The following is an 18,719-nucleotide window of genomic DNA, read 5'->3' as shown; positions in this document are numbered from 1 at the left end:
TCACTCTAAAAAATAGATTACAACTTGAGAATCCATAGTAAGATTTTATGGATGATAATACACCACTATATAACTAATTCAACCAATTAGAAATAGCAGATTCCTTTCAGGGTCTACATGTTATGATGTGTAGGGGGAGGGAACGAGAGAGCAATGTCTGTCTGCCCCAGTGGTATTACAGAGAACATTTTCCTTATTATTATTATTTTTTTTAGAAACAAGTTACCTGAATTAATGAGCTTAGCTCCCTGCGGACTAACTCAGATCCTCTCCCCCCTGGAAACTCCTCAGCTAGAAAATCCTTCAAAGGTTTCTGTTTATCTTCTGAAGTCTGATTTTTATTCAAAGTCTCTCCACCTTTCACGACGGAGATTAGTTTTACCTTTTCTGCCCACGAATCTTTAACAGCGAGATAAGATAACTAGCAGGGCACAGTTGGCACACCAATCTTTCCCAGGCAGAGAGCACTGTACCCAGGGCAAAGGAAACATCTAAATATGCAAATGTGGCCATTCATGACCCGCGCAGGTCAGACAATTAAGCGGGAATGGCGTTGGGGAATCATTTAGGTAAACCTGCTTTTATGAGCTACCCCGTGGTGAGGTGTGTCTCAGTTCTCCTCTGCTCATTTTATTGTCAATGTTGAGGAACAAATTTATGGGCACAATCAAGACAGGTGGGGAACCCATCAAGGTTAATTAACTTCAAGACAATGCTAAACCAAGGGAAGGCAGAGCAGGTACTTAAGATGCAGCTCCTGTCCTGCTCACACACTCCCAACATAGACGGAAAGCAAGGGCCCTGCACTGGAGCGTGTGCGGATGCCAGGTGTCTCCGGAGATGCGCTATTCTCAGGTGCAGCTACAGAGACCCTGGACCCTGGTGCAAAGTGCATCCTTGCGGTAACCTGATTGTGTAACCTGATTTTAGGCTTTGGTTTAGACGTGGTTCATAATGACTTATTTGTTTATATAAAAACATTTCACTCTGCCAAAAAGGACTTTTGGTAGTTTTATATCAAAAGGCATAGCTCCAAGTAAATGGGTAGTCAGTAAAAAAAAAAAAAAGAAGTTTTTTTAAGTACTTAGGCAATTTCTTATAGAGTGAAAGTGTATAAAGAGGAGAGTAAATGTCTCAGATAACCAAAGTTCAAGAATGTTCAAGAACCAAAGCTCTTGGAGAAAAATAGAACTGAAAAATATCATGACTTGGTTCATACTGTCCAACATTCACAGTGGAAGAAATTTCTTTTCTCCTTTTGGCTTGGAAGTCAATCTTTGTGTTGTGAACTATTAATGACATTTTAATGGCATTAATGACAATTTAACCGAGGATATTAAGTAACAGTTCTATTGAAAAAATAGAGAAATTCTGCCTGGAGCTCTTTCCTTGTGCTTTAATCCATCCTTCCGCTCAGCTCCAGACAGACTCATTCCAGAGCTGTGGAAAGGCATTTGCAAGGAAGAGGAACAAGAGCACAGGAGGCTGGAGATGATCTTATCTGTTGATTCAAAGATGAAGCTTACAAATCCTCCAGGAAATGGCCGGTCATGTCCACTGTAGTTTTCTACTCTATCAGCAACTTTCATTTGGAGTCATAAGGAATCTCTGGGTCTATTATTGACATCTTACATGCTGGCTTTAAAAAGACTCTCCCCCTCCACCCCCCGCCCCCAGCCCCTGCAAGCAGGCATTGTGTGAGGGTTTGAGAAGATCACTGTGGGAAATAGCATGAGAGAGATAAGAATTCTCACAGTGCAACCTTGGGTCCATTCAAGACCTTGAGTGTGCATGTATACACACACACACACACACAGACTTTGAGTGATTCCAGGGCAGAGGTCCAGAATTCTATACCAGAAATACAGCACAGATGTCTTAAAATCTTACAAGTTGCCAGTTCTGTTCTAGAAATGCCTTGGTAATTCCTGGATGACCCAGTACAACGATGTGATTTGGAACAATGAGGCTGTGAAGAGCTGTGAAGTGTGCTCTGATAATGAGCTGGTGTGTGGGCATCTTTCTAGGCTTTCTTCGCCCCTCAAATGTAGTCTTCAAGGGCAGGGATTCTTGTCAGGGACTCTCAAGAGTGCCTGGTACAAAGCTGCTCCTAACAGATATTTGTGAAGTGCGTGATCAGAATTCTTCATTATTCTGCAGCTGGATGTAGACATAGGAATGTTTTCAATGACAATTTGGGTTCTGGAATCTCTTTTGAAGCTTTTGTTGCACACAATTAATAAAGGAACTTGTTTAATATTTCAAACAAACAAATTTAGACAAACCAAATTTAGACTTTCTTCAAAAGTTGTCTAAATAATCATCACCATATCTTTTCTGAGATTTACGTTCTTATTCCAACACTGAAATTATTGAGTGAATTAGGAATTATCAATATCTGTGTATCATTTTAAAAGGTAAGAGTTTTGGGTGTGGGTATGTGTATGTGTATGTGTATGTGATTGTGTGTGTGTGTGTGTGTGTGTGTGACAGAGAGCGAGAGAGACAGAGAGTCAGAGTCAGAGAGAGAGAGTCTTCAAGGCCTGGGCACTATCTCTGAGCTTTTTGGTAAAGGCTAAGGCTCTACTACTTGAGCCACAGCTCTACTTTTAGCTTTTTGGTGGTTCACGGATATATGAGTCTCATGGACTTTCCTGTTCAGGCTGGCTTCAAACCTTGATTCTCAGATATCAGTTTCCTGAGTAGCTAGCATTCCAGGTATGAACCACTAGCACCTGGCTAAAGACTTTTTTTAAAAATCAAGTTATTCGTCCATGCTTGACCATTCTTTGGTTATGAAATCCCTATGAGGTATGGTGTAAAGTGTTCAAAATGCAGTCATGAGTCCCTAGTGCTGGAGCTTGAAGGGACACACACACACACACACACACACACACTCACACGCACACACAATGTTGGTTGGGCTTTCTGGGAGCCAGGGGTTAATGGAGATGAGCAGAACATCAACTCCTTTATTTGGTTGACCACCACTCTACAAGCTAGGTTACTGTGGTGTCCAGAGAGCATCCTGTCACCGTGCACAATAAAGAAGAACCCAGCCCAGTGTCACCCACATGGAAAACACAGCAGAGGAGATGCCGAACCAGGCCTCCTCTGGAAGGAAAAGCCAGTTGGAAAGCATCAAACACATTTGCAGGCAAGGTTTTCCTCCCCAAAGCCCATAAATTACTTGCCTGCCTCCCATGAAACAGAGCATTTCAAGGGTTTCCGCTATCTTAGTGGTCAATATGGAGTTGACTCTGCTAATCAGTGTGTAAATTTCTAAAATTTTTCATATTCGTTAAGTGGCTGTGGAAAGTTTTCACATTTAAGACAGAAATAATATTCTTTATTACTATGGCAATGAGTTGTGTTGCCATCTGACATATTAAAAGTCTCTCTCTCTCCTTCTTTCTCTCTCTTGTGTCTTTAGTCATCTTCCTGTGCATTCTTAGTTTGATCAAATTAAATATGTCCCTTATAGATACAGGATTTATTACATGGGACAAAAATAATTATACTTATTCAGTAAACACTATTTTTTCCAGAAAATACTTTTAATTACATGTGTACAGATTAAATTGATGCATAAATTCTCCATGGAGAAAAGCATTGTAGGATAACACTGTAAAGGCCTCCAGAAAATAACTCAATTGTTCTGTACAACGAAAAGTAGAACATTATATTTGAATTCTGTGTCGAAGTGCTTAGTGTAACCTGCCACTATAAGATTTGGTGTACTTGAAGCAATGTAGACACTGATCACTGAAGTATGACCTCGTCATACTCTACTCTTCTCTTATTTCCCTATGACAAAGCATGCCTTTAAAATACTAAGACGTTCTCACATTTCTTTGACGTACAATGCCTGAATAGGCTAATGGAAGAGAAAAGATGAGGATAAACCATTTAATAGAAGTCAACTGATGGTCCTGACCAGGTGTTACTGACATGAACAGCCACAAAGATGGCATTAATTAGTGTGGGTTTTTTTTCCCTGGAGTTAAGTGATCATTCAAATGGGAACGGCTGTAAGATGGCGGTGTGGTTTGAGAGGGACACCTTCCTCGCTGCACCCAGGGAAGGGCTGAGGAATCTCCTTGCCTTTCCTGCTGCTTTTAGGGACATACTGTGTGCTGTAAACGAAGAAAACACTCTCACTAGCAGGGAGAGTTCAGCGAGGAGAGGAGAGACAGTGGCAGACCTGACTGGAGCCCAGGCTCCTGGGCCTCACGTGCCCTGCTGAGCGTTCTGTGTTTGTCATGGTGATGCGCTCAGACAGAATCGATCAAAGCACAGAAGCGCCCACGGTGAGGGTCCAAAGGCTCGACAATCTGGACAGTCCTGTCTCCTCGATAAAGCCTCCCGGCGTTTTCATCTGGTAGCATTTTACCTTTGGGGAGGGCTTTCTAGAACTCAGCTGTGGTTGATGGGAAGTGCTTAGCTGGGTGCCTGCTTCTCTCATGTTTCCGAATGACTGCACGATGAGCAACGCTCGAGCCATGGATGAACTTATTTGGATTTTCTTACCTATTTGTCTAAGCTGGTCAGATCTTTTTCACTGGAACAAATTCATTGAGCTTCTTTCTTCCTGTCTCTGGGGGAATGGGGAGACTGGGGGGAAGATAAGAGATATGGATGCCCTTAGCTGCTAGATAAATCTAGCTACTTTCTTAAATGAATGACCACAGCTGGTGGCTGACGACTCAAAGAAATATTATGAAAGAGGGTTAAGATAAGAAATACAGGGCCTTATTAAAATTTCAAGGGTGATGAAGGCAGACAAAATATAATGAATCGTGTTGGAGTTTAGCCAGGTCAATCATGTCAAAACTCACTCAAAGAAACAGATAAATTTGAGGTCCTGGCCTCTGTTCAAACTCCCCCTCCAACTCTCCTCAGCCCCCCAACCCAAGAAAAAAGAAATAGTTCTCTTTAGAAAAGCTTTTTGTGGAAATTCCCCAAATACTTGTTTCATAGGTGACTCAAAAAATGTAGAGATTTAATCACTTTGAGCTCTGCAGAATCTTGTTGTTCAGTAGAAAATTAGACCATTTTATCTCGGCCTTTTTTCCTACTTATTAAATCATTGAAGCAATTAAAACATCTACATCACAAAATGGGATTGTCATAGATGGAAGAAAACGAAACAAACCTTCTCATGATAAAAGACACAAAGGTGAAGTCTTAATTCCGCTGGTGAACTTGTGGTGCATAATAACAAAATGTGTTAGGGCTGTCATTTGGGCAACACTTTTGTGCTGAAATACAGTTGTGTGGTGCCAAGAAGAAGATGGATAGTAATTCTCTTACTTGCCCAAGTTCACTCCGGGTAAAGAATCGGCTCAGATGAAAGTTGTCTCTTGGGAAACTCAGTCTAACCTTTACCCTGGATCTCATTTATAGTATCTGTTCTTTGTACTAAAATATTATCTAAATGCAAAAAGTTAAAAGGCCTATTTCACTCTTCTTTTAATGTATCTACCACATAAATTTGACAAATTATTTTCAGGGTGTTCGAAATATTATCTTTCTGATGATTAGAAAGTCGAATTTCATTACGCACATTGATAGTTGCCTGATTACTTCCCCCGGGACAATGATTGCATTCATCAGCTTTCTGTCACTATAACACATATACCTCAGCTAACCAGCTGATCAAGAGGAAAGGGTTATTTTTGGTGGACAGTTTTAGAGGTTTCACTCCACAATTAGTCGGCCCCCACTGTTTCTACCCATGTGGTGGAGACAATGGCCAAAGGCCTGGTAGATCCAACCACTCATTTAATGGCCAAGAAGTGAAAAGAAGAAAGAGGAAGAGACTGCCATCTTCAACCTTATTGGCTGCCAACACCGGCCCCCCCCCCAAACGTCTACCATAGGAGTCCAATCAGGGATCAAGCTTCTAATACAGGATTTGTGGGAGATGCTTAGGATCCAACTCTATAGAACTAACTTTCTGGTTGCACATCCATGCATACTGGGAAGAACTGAGGAATCATCCCCTTACCCCACCCGCTAGTGCAACGTCTCCTCTCTCCTACTCGTGTGCAACACCCAACAACACGTGGAAGCTTGCCTCCTTGAGAGTATTCTTTGTCGCATTTCTGCAGAGTTTTAATTATTTAGAAACTGTTGTACCGTCCAATTAAATTTAACCTTCATTACTACCCACGCCCGTACCTGCAGCTGCTTTCACAAGGTAGTAGCATTGTGATTTTATTCCAAGACTGGATACCTCAGGGTATAAACTATTTCGGGAAAGGTCTGGAGAAAATTCATTAAAGAGGGTTGTGTGCACTCATGACTTCTGTGGTAGGGAATCCGTGACACAGATGAACAATGTCATTCAGACCCTCTCTTGTTACCATCAGACAGCTATTAGAAGAGGTAAATACGAAGCTCACGTTTCCATGGCTGCATCTCCAAGACCTCAAAAATGAGTCTGGAAGGGTCAGTCATGTTTTGGATGTGACAGTCCTTCACAGGATGGATATATTAAGAGAATCTGCGGCTGAGGGGGAGAGTGGACAAGAACAAAGTACGAAGGAGGGCAAACAGAGGTGGAGACAACCAAGCTGACACGGTGTGGTTAGCAATAGAGCTACCTGGAAAAGTCAGCATCCACCTGTGTGCATCTAACCTGTGAATCCCGCTTTGGCCAAAAAAAAATTAACTTCGTTGTAGAGAGCAAGAGATGGTGCTTGAGTCAATCTGAAGAATCTTCTACAACGGAATAGCACTTGCAACATGGTGGGAAATTGGAAAAGTGTTGCTAGGTTCTATGTGTGTCAAAAGTGGTCTTTAGTCCTATCTCTTTTATGTGAGATGAACCAGGAATGGAAAAAAATGGACTGAAAAGGGCCAAGTGACTTTTTGTCCCTTCTGGCTGAAGTGGGGTCAGAGCTCAGGCCTTCAATCTCACTACAGAGCCTGACCTCTGATCTGTCCATGGGGTCTTATTTCCTGCCTGGGTACATGGCTGGGTATGACCCACCTATGTTAGACTTCCTGTTGTAGCTGGGATAACAGGCATGGACCACTGCATGCAACTCTCTGTGGAGAACGGGTCTCAGGAACTTTTCTACCTGCACTGTCTTTGAACTGTAATCCTCCTAATGTCAGTCTTCCAGATAGCTAGGATTACAGGTGTGAGCCACCAGCACCTGGCAATTAACATTGTTACATGCCAGCAAAACCTTACAGCTCAGCCTGGAGAAGCTAACTCAATGGGAACAGCTCCACGAATACATCTCATGGGTAAAATGACTTTTATCACAAACTGATGAGCTAAAAATACCACCTTAGCTCAAAGGATTAGTGCCAGAGCTTAGCAGCAGGGACAGAGGAAGGCCAACTTTGCCTTAAGCTCTGAAGTCTTTTCTTGCACAGCCCTAAGAATAACTCCAGCTTTTTATAAAAATCCCATTATATTGCAAAAAAGGAATGGAATCATAAAAGAAGAGTCAATTAAAATGTAAAGAATTTCATCTTTAATCTGAAGCTTGGCCCCAAAATGTAACCTTATATAAAAGAGTTGATTTTTTTTCTTTATGAACCTTTAAGTGGAGAAAGTGACTTGGGATGCTTAAAGGTGTTTGGTGTATCCGAAAATTTAGATCAATGAGAAATAAGGAGAAAACATTTTTCAAATTATGGGCCGTCGGCTGGCATGGAACAGTTAATTTGTCAAGATTGGCATAGACTATAATTGGAGGGGAAAAAATGTGAGCTTCAACTAATTGCACCTGACTTTGGAGAATGACAGAATCTTGCTACCGTTGGTAAAAGATTTCAGCTGTTTAGGGCAAAACTTTACTCAACACGGTGAATGGATGACTTATAGCTGCTATTGAGCACCCTTAGAGTTAACCGGAGCTTCGAATGGGCAAGTTGAGATTCTGAAAGTATCTTCATAGTCTGTTTCATGGTGGACAATTCTAGTCAGAGCTGAGAGAGGAGCTAGTGTGTGTGTGTGTGTGTGTGTGTGTGTGTGTGTGTGTGTGTGTGTGTGTACACAGAGGAAGATACAGTAGCCATAAATAATATGAAGGAAATATAGTAAAGAATAAAATATGTACATATCTTGGTGCAAAGAACATGGTATTTTCAGGAAGATTTCTCTGAAAAAATAGCATTATAACAATAATGTAAAAGAAGCACTCTTCAGTGATCTGAAGTCTTCCAGGCAAAGGCAAAGATCCAAGAAAGAAGTGAGGTGGGCCCCATCAAGAAACTTCTGGAATCTAGGCTCACTAAAGAGCTATGGTGTCAGGATGTGAGCCTGGAGAGAAAGACCCAGGGCAGATCACAGAAAGGGCTGTTGAGTGGTTTGCAAGTCTGAGTTTTATTCAGAGTAGCAAGTGAGCCACTGGATAGTGTAAACAAGAGACTCATGAGGTGATATGGTACGTATTAAAAGTTACTCCAACAGCTACATGGAGAACTGATTTAGGAAGTCAAGAACGAAGCATCTTGAAGAGCTCGGCTAGTCAAAATGATCCCTGGTGGTTACTGTCTGGAGTGGACCAGTCATGGCTGAGGCAGGGAGGCCAGGTCTTATTGGGGGTATGTCTCAAAGGAGGAGCCAATAGAATGTGCAAATGAACCAGATATGGTAAAGTAAAGAGAGAAATCCAGCATGTCTTAAGACACATGTCCTGATCCATTGGTTTTATATGTTACCACTTAATGCTATGGGGAAAAGGGTATTTTGATCAGTATTGTTATTCTGTGGGGATTGTCTACCTATGCAAGTGTGTGTGCACATGTGCTTGTATGTGTATACATGAGTGTGTCTTTGTGTTAGCCAGATTTCTTTGTTTTGGAATTCCCAGAGGCAGAAAACAAAAAGTTGTGTTTTGCATATATTATATTTGAAATCATTGCCATCATCCAAGTAGAAAGGTCAATTAAGGGAAGGAAATCCAAGAGAGAGGCCAGGGGTGAAGATAAAAATGCAGATTTTATAAAAATGTGTATAAAATGGACACGTAAGAGACTTTATGAGATTTCGGAGATTCTGGCACTTGGAGACAAGGAAAGAGATGATAAGCTATCAGGAGGGGCAGAGTGAGTAGAACGAGAAGGCAGAGGTTAAGAAATTATAGACTCAGGTTTATAAATGAATTCTAGCTTCCACATACGAGGGAAAACATGCGTTTTCAAATGGATTAAGTCACAAGGTCTCTGCTCTCCAAAACAAACTCATAGCCTTATAAAAGAGTGTAAGGGAACCAGTTAGGACTTTTCTCATTCTTCCATCTCTTTTGCTCTGTGAGTACATAGTTTGCCCCTCCTAGAGGACACAGAAATAAGGAACCAGGTTTGAAGCAGTCGCCAGCTCCTAGCCACTGAATATGTTGCACATTGGCTTCTGACGTCTGAGTATTCAGAATTGTGAGGAATAAATTTCCATTGTTTACCAAAAAAAATCGATGATAGACAGGGACCCAGAAGGTAGGAGCCAGGAGGTGTAAAAGGACATGGAGAGCCACGCCATCTTTTCCTTGTCCATGAAGTCTAGTTGAGTAAGCTCTGACTCTCCCTAATGGAAGTTGTTGACAAGGAAGTTTTCACTGAAGCAGGAAGAACAGATTCATTGGAGATTGTAGAGAAAGGCACAGTCATCTCTTTGCTGGAAGTTGACATGGAGGAATGGATGTACCTGGAGGGGTGGGTGTGCTCCAGAGAGCATTTGTCAGACAGGAGATAGGCAAGTTGAGAAGAATGAGCTAAAGAAGATGGAAAGGCCCATAGATGATGGCCCATAAGTGTGGGTCCAGTCTTCTTGGCTTTGTGTCCTATATAATTAGCATGAGAGGCATAGAGGACCACCCTAGCTTTTTGTTGTTGAGATTGTATCTTTTGGCCAGGCTGGCTTAAAACTTGAGTCCTCTGGAACAGCTTGGATTACAAGTGAGAGCCACCATGACCAACTTGCTTTGGTATTTTTATATAGCTCCACTAAGCTATGCCATTCGTTGTATTATATTTTGCACATCTCTTGGCTCACAGTCTCAGTTTTATTTATTTTCATTTTTGGAAAGAGATCCTGTATTTGCATTGGTGTGTCCTTAGAACTGAGCCCAGGACTCTGGGCTGGAAATCTAAAGCATGAGAGAGAGGCAGCCAACATTCCTTCTAGTAGTGGTCAAGGGTGGTCATGAAAAAAATAAAGATAATTTACAATTTTGGAATGAGCTGAACAGTTTTATTCAACCACAAACCTCCTTCCACTTTAGATTTATTTGGCTGATCATTAAAATTGCGTGAATGTGTGGGATTAGGTAAATACTCCAAGCTTTAAATCATGTTGTTTGTACTTGGTTCTCATTTCAATGTGATATTTGCGGTTATGGGTACAAATATTTATGGTAAGATATAAGGAGATTTTACGATGTAATTTTTAAAAATAATTTTGAGGAATTTGAGAGTAATAGTATTGCATCTAGAGTAACGATTCCATTTTCTAATCATTAAGATATTGGAGTGCATCCTCAGATACTTTTCTTTGGATTTCTCTGGGTTGTGGTAGCTTGCTTTCCTTAGAAATCTCAGGAGAGACCCTGCATAAAAGTGAGCCCCCTTTAGGGGAATTGGACTCCTCATACTGGGCCTCCCTGCTTCCTTTGCCCTGTGTGTGTGTGTGTGTGTGACTGCTCACTTCCAACGGTCTCAAGATTCCTTTATTTCCAGTTCTCTACTACACTCTGAGACTCTCTGTTAATTTTTTACTCCATTTCACATCACTTTCGCATTATAAAATGTTAGGAAATCTGGGTGCTGGTGTCTCATGCCTGTAATCCTAGCTATTCAGGAGGTTGAGACTTCAAGATTGTGGTTTGAAGCCAGCTTGAGCAGGGAAGTCCATGAGACTCTTAACTACAAAAAAGCCAGAAGTGGTGCTGTGGCTCAAGTGGTAGAGCACTAGCCTTGAGCAAAAAAAAAAAAAAAAAAAAACCTCAGGAAGGGGCTGGGAAGGTGGCTCAGTGGTAGAGCACTTGCCTTGCATGCCTGAGGCCCTGGATTCGATTCCTCAGCACCACATAAGCAAAAAGAAAAAAGCCAGAAAGTGGCGCTGTGGCTCAAGTGGTAGAGCGCTAGCCTTGAGCTGAAGAGCTGAGGGACAGTGCCCAGGCCCAGAGTTGAGGCCCGACAACCAGACACCACCCACCCCCCCCCAAAAAAAAAAAAAAACCTCAGGAAGAGATCCCAGATCTGGAATTCAAGCTCCAAGTTCAGCACCAAAAATAAATTTTAAAAAAGTTAGGAAAACCATATTCTATATGCAATTATTTTCAATATAAAAGGTTATTACCCAAGTACAGTCATAAAGAATAATGGATGATGGAAATCCAGCCTTAGAATTCACACAAATGAAAAATGTACTATTTCAGCAAGCCAGAGACGTAGGGAGAAGACAGGAAATCTGAATGCAAACAGTCACTCTTGGATCTTCAGAAATGCGGTCCTACATTCTTCTCTGGAACATTCTTCTGCCTATCCCATTTGGATCTGTGGATCCATTGTTCAGACCCATTATTTGATAAGGCAGTGTCAGCTGTGGCCTCTGCCTTTGATGGAATGCCCTTTGTCTATTTCTAAGCTCTGTATTTTAAGAACAATTTACAACCTCTCAACCTTGTTCCAAAGGATTTAGTTGAATAACTGGCCATAAGGCGTGCAGTATACCAGAACCCAATAGCTTAGAGAGGGTAGGGGAAGCCTCAGGACCAAATAGACACAGGAAATGGGCAGATTCTAGAAAGACACTCACGCTTACAGACCTCACACCCGTGGCTGGCAGCCTACACGTTTGCGAAAAGCGATGCATCATGAGACTGATTGTATGCTTTTTTGAGGTCTATTTGTATGCTTATCTCTGAGGTGAGGAGCTCGCAAGTGGGGCGCTGCTCAGGGGAAACACGGCTTATTCCGACACCGTCATTAGTGGACGGTTTCCTCTTGTAATGGTCTCCCAGAGCACACGCCTTCAAACCAGAAACCCCCAGGGCAGGGACGCTGGGCGGGCCTGGGCTGACCCCCCCCCACCCGTGGGGGCCAGGCTCTAGGTCAACACTAGGTCAGCAGCATCACCTGTCCGATTGTTCCTTATTTATTTATTTTGGCTAATAGAGATTTTTTAGAGACATTAGGGGAACTTTGAATAAAATAGGCTTGCAGGAGAAGTCCCTCTAGCCTAGCACGTATTCCACTGCGGCATGTCCACCACCAACAATGTGAGTATTCCAACCGTGTGCACTGTGAGCAGAGGATGGCTTGAGAATCAGCCTCTCCAAGGCTCTCAAACCCAGAGCGAGGCTCCCGAGGTGTTCTAACCGAGAACGGAAAAGCCAATTTGCTTCTATGTGCATCCACCCAGCCGGGTCGTTTCATTAAGGCCATGCATTTTTTTAAACAAATGATTTCTCATCTCATAAAATTTATAATATGAAATGTACAAGGAAGCTTCCTACTCAAAACTGTTTCTTTGCTCTGACATACATGTTTACTTGTGTGGGCAACACATGTAGATGACAGATACATAGATGCATAGATACTAGACAGACAGATAGACAGGTAGACAGACAGACAGACAGATAGATAGATAGATACATACATACATACATACAAACAAACATACATACATACATACATACATAGATAATAGATATAGGTAGATAAATATATAGACATAGGTAGATAAATTGATGATAGATTAAAGGTAGAGAGGTAATAGATTGTTGATAAATGATAGATGCAGTACATGGTAGATAGATGATACATAAATTCATAGATAAATGATAACTATGGCTTGAGAGATGATAGTATATAAATGATCAAGGTAGATGAGAGATGGATAAGATAGGTAATATAGATAGGAGTTCGTGTGTGATACTTGTGTCACTGGAATCTCATGCAACCTCCCACAGCCCATTCAATCCCTTGCACAATCTACATTACTAGCACAGAGGAAACGAATCATTTCAAACTACTGCTAAAATATTGATATGCCACAGTTTAACCAATCCTTCATTAGCTTGAGTGCATTTTTACTATTCTGACATTACAAGGAATATTATATTCCTGTTTGGGTACATGTTGGGAGAAAACCTAGGCTCTATGCCTAGAGATATTACAGGCTGTGCAGGTGTTGTATTTTAGCAGGTGTTGGAAAATGAACTGGTTCCATATACCCATAACCAGGAAGCTGTTGATGTATGTGTGTGTGTGTATGTGTGTGTGTGTAACTTAGTTTCCAAATTATTTGAGTCAACATGTTTGACTCCCAAATGTTTTGTTTAATTTTCTATTTTCTCATGAGATGGATTTTCTTATCAATTTATGAGTTTATACACTATGTCTACTGCTTGCCCCAAATACAAATTTTCAGTCTCATAGTGAACAAACTTCTGTCGGCTTGAATGAAGGGAAGGTTGAGAGGGGTGACATTGTATACATAAACTGTTTTGTTAAATGGCAGCTCCTTTGTACAACTACCTAAAGATAAGGAAATAAAAAATAGTGTCAGCTATTTCATGAAGTGGCAAAGGAGAAGCATAAGGTTCAAGGATCACAGGGAGACTTTGATACAGGTGTCCTTACAATCACCTCAGGGTCTCTGTGATCTCATTTAAGTCAGCTGAGAGGATGACACATTGTGTGTGTGTGTGTGTGTGTGTGTTGGTACTGGGGCTTGAACAAAGGCCCTGGGTGATGTCTCTTACTGTTTTGCTCAAAGCCAATGCTCTACTACTTTAGCTATACCTCCACTTCTGGCTTTTTGCTGATTAACTGAAGATAAACAGACTTTCCTGCCCTAGCTGGCTTCAACCCATGGTCCTTAGATCTCAGCCTCCTGCGTAGCTAGGATTACAGGTGTGAGCCACTGACGCTTAGCTAAGAAATACATTTTTAAAAAAACAAAATTTATGATCCAGGAGCTAGGAAGGTGGCTCAGTGGTAGAGCGCTTGCCTTGCATGCCTGAGGCCCTGGGTTCGATTCCTCAGCACCACATAAGCAAAAAGAAAAAAAGCCGGAAATGGCACTGTGGCTCAAGTGGTAGAGCACTAGCCTTGAGCTGAAGAGCTGAGGGACAGCGCCCAGGCCCAGAATTCAGGCCCCACGACTGGACCCAAAAAAAAAATTATGATCTAAAATTAGACTCATAAATTGATGTGTTGAAACTCCTCTGTGCAACATTTTAAAGATAATAAAAATTGTAAGTTGAAAATAACGAAGTTGTATTATTTAGATCACATTCTCCATTACTTTTTTAACTTTAAAATTATACAATGGCTTCCTGTATTCATAGAGGGTAAAATCCAGTCCTTCACACGACCTGAGAACTTCCTCTCAGGATGGTCCCTTTCCAATTCCTCATTCCTTCCCCAGCCCACTCAGCCCCTGGTCCCGGAGGGAATATTCTGTGTCCACTTTCCTAACTCTGTTCCCTGTTCGAGAAACTTCTCCCTGGACTGTGCTTGGCCAACTCTTACTGAGCTTTCAAGCTTGACTTTCTCAGCACTGACTTTCTCTCATGATCTAAAATGCTCTGATTCCCGTCATACCACTCGAACCTTTTCACTCATGAATCTTTGGATTATCCATAATCATTTCAAATAGTGCGTCTGTTTGTTCCCACAGAAGCCTCTCCACGCAGACCAGCCACTCCGCAGAAGCAGGCTCATTCTCTTGATCACCGAGGTGCTGAGCAGCTGCAGGGGCTTACCTACCTTACACAGGTAAGCACGGTTCAGCCGGCCATGGGATGAGGGTACCAGCATACTAATGAATGGTTGGAAGGAGCATCAAGGTAGGTCGTAATTCTGGTGCAGCATGCAAACCCAGAGAATTGACTATTAATGAGAAGGGAGAAGATCCTATGGCTGCTCATTCTGTAACTTTAATAAAAACAAGAATGGAGTCGTATGTCAGATAATAACCACGACATAAATTCTGTCCCTCAACAGTGTGGTATCTCTGTGACACGTGACTGTTGGGTCCTTTCTCAGCCATCTGAAGAAGAAACAAGAGTTGGGGGGGGGAAGCTAACAGACATGTCAGATCAAGGCTCCAGTTCTTTATAGTGACCCCCGGCCAGGAAACCCCAAGATGCTCTTAAACTCAAATGCCTACTTTTTAAATACTTTCATTTCACAGTTAAAGCAATATAGATATTCACTGAATATTCTTTTTCATAGTAAGTTTTTTTAAATAAACTGGTAGTTACATGCTTCAGTGAAATTATTGAAGAAGGCTTGGATTCTTTCCAACTTTCTCCTCATCTGAGGACTCGGTTCGGAAGTAATTTAGAACCATCATAAATCCTTTTCTTACTTCCTCAGCTCCTCCATAATCTCATTGCAAGCTTGAACAGTAAGAGGCTCTGATTTATGGTTCTGTCAGTCCCGTCCCTTCCACTGAGGCCCGATGGGGATATAGATACATACATTTTTTTTCTGTTCTCTTTAACCAAAGATATAAATAGACTCCCAGAGTCAAGACTATAGTCAATAGTTTCCCCCAAGTTTTGCTTGAAACTTCTGCATACAAAGAACATGGTACTGAATCAAGTCCTCTGGGCATAAAGGTTGGCTTCTCTCCCACACATCCAGTTGTATCTGGGCATGGGACACAGTACTGAAGGTGACCGAGGCGTCTTTTGAAGACTTAGGGACGTGGCCCCATGCCACCGCGTTCTCAGTGACCTCTTAGCTGGGAAGAACGGCCCATGGTGGAGCGTCCACTCTGAGCAGCGGTGAGGACAGGGCCCGAGGGCATGCCGAACATTTTCTCCAGGCAGTGCCCCCGCCCGGCCAGTGTCCTCGCACAGAACTCCAGGCACAGTGCCGTCCTGCGTCTGTCCCAGGGCATTTCACCTCCAGCAGGACTGGGGGCATCTGCTCCCCGTCTGTGCCTGTGGCACCGGCTCCCCTGCTCATCTCTAGCTAAACCCCGCGCACGCAGAGGCCTTACTGTGGTCTCTGCCTTTCTTGGTATCTCTCAACTCACTTCCACCAAGCTGCCAGGGAGCTCCCCTGAACCTGTGTGATGACCATATTTACCTGCCCCAGAGCTGACAAGTAGCTTTGTTACCTGCAGTCCTGACCCTAATCCCCCTCCCTCTGTCTTGCTGTCTCTGTCTGTCTCTCTGCTTCTGTCTCTGTCTCTGTCTTTCCATCTCTGTCTCTCTGTCTCTCTGTTTCTCTGTTTCTCTGTCTCTGTCTCTCTGTCTCTCTCTCTGTCTCTCTCTGTCTGTCTGTCTCTCTCTGTCTCTGTCTCTTTCATATCTTTCTATGTAGCCAAGGCTGGCTGTGAATTAGCCAGCCTCCTGCCTCAGCCTCCTGAATTCTGAGATTACAGGCATGTACTTTCCTACAGGTAATGTGTACAACGATCGTGCCAAGTTCCACATCAGGACAGGTTATTTTCTATGTGTTTCCTGCACTGTTTTTTCTTCCTTTTATTTTTCTTTAAATGAAGACTGGGCTACTCCATGCTAGCTATAGGGTCACGGCTGGTCAACCTTTTAATTTTCTTATCAAGTTAACATTTGTTGAATATTGTTTCTGTTGCAGGAAGGTATGTCTTAGGCAGATATTATCAGCATCTCTATTTCATCAATGGGAAAACTGAGGTTCAGAGTTGCTAAGTGACTTGTTCAAAATCACAGGTAGTACATTTCTGATATGTGTTCAGTCACATTTCAAATTCTCCAACTTAAGTACTTCTTTGTCAATCCATCCCATAGTTCTCCCCTTATATTTTTTATGTAATTTATTATGCTGTTCCAAAATGTACCCATTGTATACGCTATACATACAAACTAATATTAATTTATTGTGCACAGTATATATAATTAATTCAAAATTCTAATCTTAATTAATTAGGTCAAAGAAGGGACTATGATTGCATATCTATCTATCTATCTATCTATCTATCTACTTACCTGTCTGCCTATGCCTATATATCCCTCGCTAGACAAATGGATAAGTATGAATATATGTATACATATATATACATATATATATAGTGAGAGAGGGAGAGAAAGGAGATATGCAGATATAGATGAAATAGATGATATTGAGAGGACACAGATATAGATATCAATGAATTATAAGACAAGGTGCTACAGTTTTGACATCAATTCATAGGATTCTATGTATTTCCAGTGTCTAAGAGGACATCTCAGGAAGTCAAGAATCCTTGTTCAATGCCTGAAGACCTTTTTATTCTCTCCCTTTCCGTTTCCACCAGAGTGATCTCCCCGGTCATTGAGCAACTCACTGGCCTACTTTGGAGCACATGGAGAATGAGCTCGATAGGGTGTGAGCACTGAGAGCCACAGCCCCACAGGACCAGCGGAAGAGAGAGGTGCGTTCAACTCTCCAACAACAAGAATCTTGAGATTCATTTGCTATAAGCAATGTGTCTCAAAGGAAACAAATTGTGAGAGGTATTTCTGTCACTCACCAGGCCAGCAGTGACACATGTAACCGTCAGCAGTGTCTTCACAAGTGGCATTGTTGTCACAAGGGTTTGACCAGCAAGGAGGCATCGAGGTCTCACAGCGAGGCCCCATGAATCTGCTCCCTGTGCAGTTACAGCGGTATCTGCGGAGGAAGTGACATTTTTATGTTAAGCCCTGCGCATATTGAAATGAAATGTTTGTATTCTGTCACTTCATTTGTCCATCATCCTGAAACCCACGGCACAGTCTTAACTCTTCAACTGCAGACAGTTATATCCATAAGCCTCAATGAATTGCGCATCTCTTGCTGTTGTCTTCTGGGAGTTATGCTGCAGCTTTATGCAAAACTAGTTGCAAGCCACGACTTACTTTGTTTTCTTCATGCATAGATTGAAGAACTTACATCGAAGAGAATTGCAATAATTAAATGCACAGACAAAGATAGGCACAAATGTCAAGTATCCTAGTGAACTGCATGCATTACTATTAAATAGTCCTAAATAAAATTGCTAATATTTTTGAGGGCAGTAGAGAGTGATTTATACCAAATGATGAAAAATGAAACAATAAGTTATGAAAAACTCAGGAAAAGCCTTGATTAAATTCTGTGACTTAGGTTCTCAAAAATATTTTAGTCTTGCAATTAATTTCTTTTTCTTTCTTTGCCTCCTTTCCTTTCCTTTCCTTTCCTTTCCTTTCCTTTCCTTTCCTTTCCTTCACTTCCCTTCCTTCTTTTCACTATATTATTCTTTCTTTCCCCTTCTTTCTCCTTTCTTGTTTCCCTCTCTCTTTCTTCCTTTTTCCTTCCTTTCCCCTCCCTCCTTCCCCTTCCTCCCTCCCTCCTCCCTTCTTCCTTCCTTCCTTCCTTCCTTCCTTCCTTCCTTCCTTCTTCCCTCCCTGATTCCCTCCCTCCCTCCCTTCTTTTTCTTTTCTTTTTTCTTTTCTTTCTTTCTTTGTCTTTCTTTTTCCTTCCTTCCTTCCTTCCTCTTCCTTCTTCCCTCCCTCCCTCCCTCCCTCCCTCCCTCCCTTCCTTCCTTCCTTCCTTCTTCCCTCCCTGATTCCCTCCCTCCCTTCTTTTTCTTTACTTTTTTTCTTTTCTTTCTTTCTTTTTCCTTCCTTCCTTCTTTCTTTCTTTCCTTCCTCTTCCTTCCTTCCCTCCCTCCCTCCCTCCCTTCCATCCTTCCCTCCCTCCCTCCCTTTCTTTCTTTCTTTCTTTCTTTCTTTCCTTCTTTCTTTTTCCTG

At 42.0% G+C, this 18,719-nt stretch overlaps 1 protein-coding gene across 1 annotated transcript in view; it reads right to left on the bottom strand.

Moving 5' to 3' along the window:
* Window positions 1–18,719, bottom strand: part of Crb1 (crumbs family member 1, photoreceptor morphogenesis associated) — a 144,524-nt gene that overhangs the window by 73,810 nt on the left and 51,995 nt on the right. Inside the window, 1 exon segment of the mRNA XM_013017298.1 lies at window positions 17,480–17,619. Within this exon segment, the coding sequence (XP_012872752.1) occupies window positions 17,480–17,619 (140 nt within the window).

The sequence above is a fragment of the Dipodomys ordii genome, unplaced genomic scaffold (genome assembly GCF_000151885.1).
Source record: "Dipodomys ordii isolate 6190 unplaced genomic scaffold, Dord_2.0 Scaffold35, whole genome shotgun sequence".
Lineage (NCBI taxonomy): Eukaryota > Metazoa > Chordata > Mammalia > Rodentia > Heteromyidae > Dipodomys > Dipodomys ordii.
The sequence above is the reverse complement of the archived record's forward strand: the minus strand, read 5'-3'. Positions and strand labels throughout refer to the sequence as shown.